At 47.4% G+C, this 9,654-nt stretch overlaps 1 protein-coding gene across 1 annotated transcript; it reads right to left on the bottom strand.

Moving 5' to 3' along the window:
• LOC4348317 (profilin-A-like) lies at window positions 1-1,173 on the bottom strand. The gene is made up of 3 exons (XM_015758308.3): window positions 877-1,173; window positions 636-773; window positions 1-502 (listed from the first exon to the last, which is right to left on the bottom strand). Exons 1-3 carry the CDS (start codon window positions 1,120-1,122, stop codon window positions 368-370), a joined length of 519 nt encoding a protein of 172 aa, XP_015613794.2. The 5' UTR covers window positions 1,123-1,173; the 3' UTR covers window positions 1-367.
• Between the last annotated feature and the right edge of the window lie 8,481 nt (window positions 1,174-9,654).

Below are 9,654 nucleotides of genomic sequence, written 5' to 3' on the forward strand. Positions count from 1 at the left end.
TGAATGTATATACTGTCTTCTTTGTATTGCAATGAAACAATGGCAATCACATATATGTTGTTCCAGATTCACAACTCAAACGGCAGCCGAAATGACCAAACCGGCAAAAAAGAAAAAAAAACACACAATTATTAGCCGAAACGACACGAAGAAACGAGAGGGACTATGGCACTGCAGGAAGTGATCTGCAATGTGTGGTGTTGACAGGGGAAGATGAGAAAAAAAAATTAAACCACAATTAATCCCATGCATGCGCGGTGGTGGCTAGAAAAATTGCATATGGATCTAGTAATGTGACTCGTTTGGCTGAGTTAATTTGTTGGTGAAATTTGGGAACGGTGCGCGACAATGGATGTGATCGATCGATCTACAGGCCCTGCTCTACGAGGTAGTCACCGAGCCTCTCAACCACCATGTTGCACTGCCCCGGGGTCATGGGCTCGTCGTAGATGCCGACCACCAGCGCCTGCCCGGTCTTCTTCACTGTGATGCCTCCTGATCCCTGCCAAACCAAACATTGCAACAAGAACCCATGGCTTACATATGAGAAGAAGCTGCAAATTTAATCAATCAAAGGTTAGAGACAATGAGAAACTGCGGACCCATCATGGTTAGAAATCAGATACGATAAGTACCTTCTTGCCACGAATGACAGCGCCAGGTTCACCTTGGATGACCATGTACTTGGTTGGTCCAAGAAACAGTCCGGTCGGGGCGAGGAACCCCGGCTCGTCGAAGTCCTTCATGATGTTGGTCATCTCCTCCGGTTTGAACTGCACAGGCACAGACGAATTCACAACGGTGGCCGGTGATCGATCACGCAAGAACAAGAACAACAGCGGCCGGCGGCGATCGAGGAATTGGTGGTTTTGTTACCTGAGGGAAGGCGGCGCTCTGTGCCCAGACGGTGCCGTCGTGGCCGACGATGGCGGCGGAGGTGAGGTGGTGGCCCTCGATCTCGCACATCAGGTGCTCGTCGACGTACGTCTGCCACGACATCTTCGCTCGCCTGCTCGATCTGCCTGCCGCGCGCGGCCAAGAAAATTTGTAGCTAGGGTGGATTTGGTCAGGTTTGTCTCTTGCTGGCTCCTCGGTGTTCGTCGCGGGTTGTGAGGCGCGCATATGTAAGCTATAAATAGAGGAGAGCGGCGAGAGGGGGAAGAGGGACTGGATCCCCCACTGCTTCGTCCCAACCACACGTTCCATCTTTAGCTTGCCCTTTAACTTCGCTTTTCCTTTTGTGCATGCTTGCCATCGGTCCCATTTTTCCTTCCCATATTGGATGGAACACAACTACAAAATTATAGGTTCTTCTTGCTTAGGTATACCCTTGTCATTTTCCCTTTTAACCCCAAAGACGCATGCACACATTCTCACGGAGGATATCCGCAAGTGTGTCCCTAATATATGATTCAAGATACGAGGATCAGCGGCAGTTCTTAACCCCATAAAATTCAGATTGAAAGCATACCCCTTGTGCATGATATTCGTGGACGTCAATATTTTAGTTTTGATAGGTGAAGTTATAAACCCATCGCTGATCCATCACCATATTAATTTCGTCCATGTTCAACTCAATAGTGAGGAGTTACAACGTGAGTTCATCAGACCGATCCATTTCCATGTTGATCAAGATCAAGCAAAACGTGCAATATCAATCACTCGATCGCAGTTTCGTGTTTCGTCATATCATATCATATCATACATACAGGATTTCATCAATCATCATGTTTTGTGCCATTTTTATGGGTATACTGCTCAACACGTACGGTGCGTGCGAAAAGGGGAAAAAAAATCAATTTTGTATGCAGGATTGAAGAGATTAGTTAGGGTTAGCCTTCTCAAGTGATCAAATAAACAACAGAAACCACGGTACACACAAACAATAGCAAATATAGTCCTGGAATAGTATTAGCAGGAAATCACTTTTGTCCACAAATGGGCCTGGCGAACCTTATTTTTCACTTGCCAAGTTCCGGACATGCTGCAGTTGCTCTCACAGCAACCTGCAGCAGAGGAATCCTCGATGTATGATAATTTCAGGAAGTTCCATGACATCACATAGTTCATCTTCTCAGAGTGCAAAAACAAGTCAACAGCTCTGCAGCTACAGATGCGGCAGATATATACTCTCTCCGTCCCTAAATATAAGGGATTTTAGTTATAAAAGATTTTAGTGTGATGTGACATATCCTAGTACAGCGAACGAATCTGGTCAGAAGCATATCCAGATTCATTGTATTATGATGTGTCATATCCTACTAAAATCACTTATATTTAGAGACAGAGGGAGGATGTGTTTCCTGAGAACAGGTAGTGAAATGTGTGGTGCCTGAAGACAGAAGGTGATTACATCGATTTCAGGGCCACTAAATAGCAATAGTATAAGGCCATTCGATAGCTAGCTAGCAGCCTAGCAGCACATCCAAACAGTGGGGTTTGTTTACCATCAAAGTACTCAAAATGCTGTTAGCAGATGATCATGTTTGCTCTGCGATTTTCTGTTGTATTTCACATTAATAAAAAAATTTCTGCATACAGTTACTACTACAAGTATGGTATCAAGTAGCGACGTTTACTAGGTTTTGTTCAGATGGCATATGTTATCCCTGTCCACTTCCTCCTAATCGGAAATGTCAGAATGGAACTGTGTATGCGGGCAACTGACGACCTTAACACTAGGACGACCAGGATGCATATCAATGGCATTTTGTAGCGCTAATTCCGCAGCTCTTCGCTCATCACGGAGGCCTCAAAGACCAGGCAGGGTGTGCTACACCAGAATTTGAAGTATCTGAGAACTGGGAATGCCTTCTTATAGATAATTATCTTCTGCTTAGGTGCTCCTCGCATGCGCAATCCAAGGTTTGTCAGGGAAGGCAGTTGTGCAAGAAGAGTGATATCATCATCTGACACCTCCTTCACTGCAAGTTTCAAGACGTGAAGCTCATGGAGCCCTCCAATCCACTTAGGAACTTTGGAAAACCACCAGTACGCCATCTCCAGTCTCTGAAGATGGCGGGATGGAGGGTTCAAAGAACATAGGCCATTTTCACAAGTACCAGGCCAATATAAATGTAGATATTTGAGGTTGGAAAGCTTTTCAAGGGAAGAACGCAAAACATCAATCCATGTCTCCATATTAGATACTACATTTTTTCCAGAGTAACAGAGATTGAGATCTTTCAGATTAGTCAGCTCTCTGATACTTCTGATATTATGTAACGAGTTCTCCCCCAGATCAAAAGAACGCAGAGTGATCAGAGATTTCAAGTTTCCGATCCCATCAGGCAATCCTGTTCCTTCTGGGATAACAAGATGAATCAAGTGAGGCAGATGAACAATATCTGGTGGAATGCAAACTGATCCCCATTCTATATCAATGGATTCCAAAAGTTTTAGCTCCTGAATTTGAGCAGGCAATTGTATCTGCACATGAATATTGGCTTCAATCTTCACATATCTAAGTTGAAACAACTGACGAATTCCTGTTAGGTCCAAACTCATCTGGTGGACAGCATCTGAAAACACTGTAATTAAAACTCGGAGAAACTTAAAGTCTGAAAGATGATGCATGTGCATGTATTTAGAATTTCCAAAGATTGCAAGCGACCGAAGATATGTTAGACTAGTAGTTGCTGCTGCGGTGTCATGGTTTCCGTTGTCATATTGGAGGGAGAGCCGATGGACACTATTGTGCAGGCCCAGCAATGTACTGAAATTATCTGTTACTGTAAAAAATCTCTCTTCTGCTGCCTCATACAAGATAAGATCAAGCATCATATCATGTAGCTTACAGGATACTACATTATTCTGATAGTCTATGTCTGTGGGTAGAATCATGCTCCTGTTGACTAGCTCGTTGAAGTAGCTACCTGCAACATCTTCTGCATCTTGTACCTGGGCTTTATGAACAAAACCTTCAGTTATCCATTGCCTGACCACATCACTTTTCCTTATTATGTAGTCCTCTGGATAAATGCCAAGATAAAGAAAACATGTCTTGAGATGATAAGGAAGGTTTTTGTAACTAAGATGTAAAATGTTTCTCATTCCATCCAATGCAGGCATTATTCCAAACTTATCACTCAAAGAATTGCTTACGTACTCCCATTGTCTATCTACAGAGGTTGCTGGATTAGCTAACAGGCTAGAGACACTAACAATTGCAAGTGGCAGACCACCGCATCTTTGTAAAATTCCAGTTGAAACTCCCTTAAATCGTTCTGGACAGGCATTCTCCGAGCCAAATATTCTATTAAAAAATAGTCTTCTTGAATCATGTTCATTCAGTGGTTTCATCTTATAAATAAATTCACAGCGATAGCTGCAACATTCCATAGCCACCTTTTCAATCCGTGTTGTTGTTATCACTCTGCTAGCATGATTATTTTGGGGAGGGCACATCTAAAAATGTCCCATGCAGATTTGTCCCATAAATCATCAATTATGATCAAATACCTGCAAATGTTTCACATGCAGCATATAAAATAAGCAAATTAGACTAAGAGTAAGTAAGGACTACACTCTCCTTAAAAACAGAGCAAATAGCACAAAGGAAAGACTCATTCTCAGTTCATTGCTATGAACATTTTGGACAGAGCAGAACTGTTCCAATTAAGTTTTTAAGAGGAGATAAGTTGTAGATTACTCATGACCAATATATAACCATCCATGAGACATTACATTGCAGAAACAAAAAAAAAAAAGAAGAAGAAGAAGAAAAGGTATCTTTTGTCTTGTAGATTCTCCCGCAGATTATTGAGAACACCATGTATCTCACAAGATGGAGTAAATGTCTCCTTGCCCAGTTGTGAGAGTATATTACTGAGGATCCTTACTATATCTGGTTTCTGAGAGATGGAGATAAATGCATGACAATCAAATTGCCCTCCAATCTTTTTGTACACTTCGTTAGCAAGTGCTGTCTTGCCTAGACCACCAATTCCCAAAACAGACACCACCATCAACTGTTGATCTGCACCCATAAACCATTTGGTAATCTCATCCCTTGGACCATCCATACCCACAAGGGCCTCTGCATCCGCATATAGCGCACAGAGGCGAGGATCAATGGCTGTATAGTCAGATGTAGAGATACTTGCATCAAGCTTATACCTTTTGTGCCGATGGCTCATCTCCACCACACGTGTTTTCACCTCATTTATTTGATTGGCCATGCGATTTTGTGTTCTCATCCTGTTGAGACGAAAAATGATCTTCGAAATGAACCCAGAATTGCTGTCGTCCTTAGTGAGATGATGCATGGCCTCATCAATCCAGTCCTCAATCTCATAAGCCATCTCTCTTACTTAGTTCATCCACTCTTTTGTGAGTGGATCGAGGTTGTCTTTGTCTGCAAGTATCTCCAGGAAAGCTTTCATGGTCCTGAGCTCATCCCTGAGGAAGCCCACCTCCTTAGGAATGTTGCTGAACTTAACATGCTCTTCATCAATCAGGGTGGCAAGCTTGGCAAGAAGGCAGTTCATCACTCCCGTCGAAACACTCACCATGGCTTGTCCAGAACTTGTAGACATACCTATGTGTAAATCTTGCTCAAAAACAGATCTGCAGAAATTTGACAAGCTCTCGACAAGGGAACACAAAGAAACAAATATGCAAGAGAAGTAGCTCATATGTATGGGTGAAAGGTCATGCTAGCGACTCTTTGGCAGCTGAGAAATGAAGTCATGAAGATGGCAGGTTGCATGTACCTAATGTAAACATCGGTGGTTAGGTGAGTACTTTGACGAAATCTTACATCAAGAAAGCTTAGTCCACGAAATAAAAAAAATACAATTGATGATACCACTGGGGTTTGAATAGAGGATGATGATAGAAAACTAAAGGAGGATCCTGAAAGATATGGACAAGTCAAAACAAACATTAGCAGAAGGAAAATATAGCCAGTATATCTGTTTACAATGCAACTAATACATAAACAAGTGACATGTCAGAAAAAAAGTTTAATAGTGCAGTAGCAAAACATCGCTGCAATTTGAACTCCGAAAAATGAATAACACAGAACAGACCACAAAGGTACCTGTGCAAAAAGAGAAAAATGGAGGCACCGTCTCTGTGTATCAAGGAGATAAGAGGATTACATCTGTTTTCCTATTTCCGTTGCAGTCGCTTTTCTTGACTTTTTCCCAATCTCATACCATTCTAGATAGCAACATGCACCAATTACCTACACTCCTCTGCTTCAAGAAAACTCAGCAGGCTCGCCAGTATTTGTAGTAGGTGTGCTGACAACAGTTAGCACTGGAAGTTTAGTCTTGATCAAAGTAAAATAATAATAATTATAGCTGAGAATATTTAGGTGCCTCCAGTCCTCCACCAACCATTGTTGCGAACAAGATCCGAAGCACCCTGCGTATCTCCTTTCAAAGCAAGTGTTATAACTGCAGTGCAGACTGCTGCGTTGCACAGTCAATCTTGTCTCAATTCTTCAAGGGCCTTCTCCTTGTCATACTCTCAAGCAACATCTTCGATCCATAGTGGGATAACTAATCATATGACATTTTTTTTTTTTGAAACTTTCAGGACATGCTGCTGTCAAAGCTTAATTTACAGTTTCCCACCATTTAGAAAACATTTATTTAGCATTTGCCACACTGATTTAAACTCGTCTTATTCCTCCTCTTTTTTGACTTCAATTCCTTTTGAAACCAGTCCCAACTTCCTCTTGCCGTTTTGGCCTTGCGCCATGTTGTCTTTGTTCCTTTCTCCCCGCAGCCATGATGGTGGCCTCCTCCATCCATCCAGCCTCGGAGCTTCCCGCCTGCAACCGGAAACTCTCTTGTACTTTAGCACACACCGAAATACTCGAATCCCCATCTAATCCATCTGAACTCGAATAAGGAAATCCCGTTGACAAAAGTAGGGTTACCGCGTACCGGACGACGCGCGGGCTCCTCCCCTTCCCTCGATCCTCAAGATGAGCACCCCCACCGGAAGAATGAGGGAGGAGGCGATGAAGGGCGGCATATGCCGATGCACCCATTGGCGGCGGACGGAGGCGTGGTTTTTACGGAGCTTGCCACTACGGTAGGCGGTAGCCATTTCTTCATTTTTCTTTTTGTTTTTAATCGACCTCTTTCTTACTTCGGGCCCAAAAACATTACATCGAATCTTCGGACACATGTATGGAGTATTAAATATAAATAAAAAGAAAACCTAATTGTATAGTTATGGGGAAAATAGTGAGACGAATCTTTTGAGCCTAATTAGTCTGTGATTAGCCATAAGTGCTACAGTAACCACACGTGCTAATGACGGCTTAATTAGGCTCAAAAGATTCGTCTCGCGGTTTCCCGGCGAGTTCTGAAATAGTTTTTTTATTCGTGTCCGAAAACCCTTTCCGACATCTAGTCAAACATCCGATGTGACGCTTAAAAATTTTCTTTTCCCTTACTAATCACGCCCGAAATGAATCTTACTAAACACGCCCGAAATGAATCGTGCATAGCTATCCTTGCTCGGCGAAGTCAAACCATCCCATTGCCTGCTTGCTATGCTTTCTGCACCCTGTGTTTGGTGGGGAATTAAACTACAACTGCAGTAGTATCTTGAGAAAACCCTCTCACGTCGCCTCCCCGGGCGACTCGAAAGGCGACCACGCCGGCGTCTTCCTCCTTCACCCGCCTCCTTCCCCGCCTCGCCGCCGCCTGAGCAGGCGCCGGCAAAGCTGGGCGGCCACAAGGACAGGGGCGGTGGGGCCTCGTCCCTCCCCATACTATGCGGCGGCAGCAGGGGGCGATGCTCGGAGCGGCAGCGGTGGAGGCCAGACCAGCGATGGGCCCGGCCAGATCTGGCGAAGGTGGCGACGGCGGCGGCTGGTGGCAGTCGTGGGGACGAGGGGCTTGGTGGCGACGACGGCGAAGTATCATGTTCGGGAGCGGCGGTAGTGGAGGCCAGATTCATGCCTGGCCTGGCCGGATCTGGCGGAGGGGTAGCTGGCGACGAGGAGTGGAGGAGACGACAGCGGCGCCTGGTGGTGGTCGTGGCGGCGACGGCCCTCAGATCCGCACCTCTTGGCCGGATCTGGAGGGTGACCGGCGGTGGTGGTCGGCTGGCGATGGCAGTTGGCGACGGCGGTGGCGGTGGTGGTCTGTCACACCCTGAAGTTCTTCTCCCAAGCCTAAATCAAATTAATAAATGGTCCTAAGAAATTACAAGTGTAAAGGCATGAGAGAAACCCTAATATAATAAAGGCATTTAATAATCGAAAAAGGCATGTGGAATTTTTCTTGGGTTCTACATGTCAAAATATGCTAACAGGATTTTTAGTGGAATTTTCAGAGCTCTAGAAATAATTTTAACCAATTAAAATCGAGCACAAGCATTATTTAAATCCCTGAAAAATTCTTTTTCTTTTTCATTTTCTTTTCCCCCCTCCTTTTCCTTTTGGGCCGCCGGCCCATTTCCCCTCCCCCTCCCGCACGCCAGCTGGGCCAGCCCGAGGCCGAGGCCCAGCCCGCGGCCGCCCCGCGCCCTCCCCTCTCCGAGTCGCCGACAGGTGAGGCCCACCTGTCGGGCCCGTCCCCTACCTCCGGCCGGCGCCACCCGCACCCACAACTGCCGCTCCCACCTCTCCCGCGCGTCCCGCCCACATCGACCGCCTCCCGCGCCATCTCCCAAACGTCCCGCAACTGCCACCCCACTTCCCACGCGTGCCCGCGCCGAGAAACGGCCGGGAGCCCTCTCTCTCTCTCCACCTCCCCCACTTCGCCGGCCTCGCCCGCCAATCCCGGCCACGTCCCGCCCCCTCAAGCCTACATAAAGCACCCCCGGCCCCTCCTCTCTCTTTTTCACATTGCCATCGACCGCTCCCGTGCACCCCATCGCCCTAGCGCCGTCGCCCTCCTCTCCACCGCCGCCGCCGCTGCTCCGGTTGCCGCTAGCCGCCGCGCCGAGCCGCGCCGTCAACGCCGTTGTGTTCACCTCCTCGAGCGCCACCCCGTCCACCCCTCAGTCGGCCGAATCCGCAGCCGGAATCCGCCATCCCTCTTGCACCGGTGAGCATCGCCATGGTCGCCGCCTTCGGCCAGCGCCCTAACTCGCTGCGGCCTCCCTCTCGTTCTCTAACCTCCCTCATTTTGTTCTTTAGGTCATCCCGGAGCCCGTCCTGCCATCGCCGCCGCTCGCCGTCGTCGATCGTCGTCGAAGAGGCCTCCCCTCCTCCCTCCCTCCCTCTCTCCCGTGCCGCTAAGCCGCCACCTAGCCGCCTAGCCGCTGCGCCGCCGCCTAGCTGTGCCGCCGCTCGCCGCCTCGCGCCGTCGCCGCCGTGCGCCATGGCTGCCAGGCCGGCTTAAGCCGCCCGCGCGTACGCCCGGCCGCATGCCACCTCCGCCGGCCGATCTACCCATGGGTAGATCAGGGCCGTCCATCGCCGTCCGCGTGGCAGCCCACGTGGCCGCCACGCCGGCGCCACGTGGTGCTCCCCTCCTTTGGTCTCGTGGACTCGGTCCACCGTGGACCGGCGCCTCTGAGCCGATGACATGTGGGGCCCGCATGCCGGCGCTCCCCCCCTCACTGATGTCATCCGGGGTTAATTAATGCGCAATAATTCAATTAAGCCTTTTTCTTTTATAGTAAAAACTCAGTGAATCTTCTAAAATTCATAGAAAATTCATATGTGCTCCGTTTAAG

Source organism: Oryza sativa, chromosome 10, assembly GCF_034140825.1.
Source record: "Oryza sativa Japonica Group chromosome 10, ASM3414082v1".
NCBI lineage: Eukaryota > Viridiplantae > Streptophyta > Magnoliopsida > Poales > Poaceae > Oryza > Oryza sativa.

Bases quoted from the DNA above. Each gene is read 5' to 3' on its own strand.
- LOC4348317 (XM_015758308.3), bottom strand. From the start codon at position 1,122: ATGCGCGCCTCACAACCCGCGACGAACACCGAGGAGCCAGCAAGAGAC. The intron at 774-876 runs GTAACAAAACCA...GTGCCTGTGCAG, and splicing joins AGAGCGCCGCCTTCCCTCAG to TTCAAACCGGAGGAGATGAC. The intron at 503-635 runs GTACTTATCGTA...TTGGTTTGGCAG, and splicing joins CTGTCATTCGTGGCAAGAAG to GGATCAGGAGGCATCACAGT.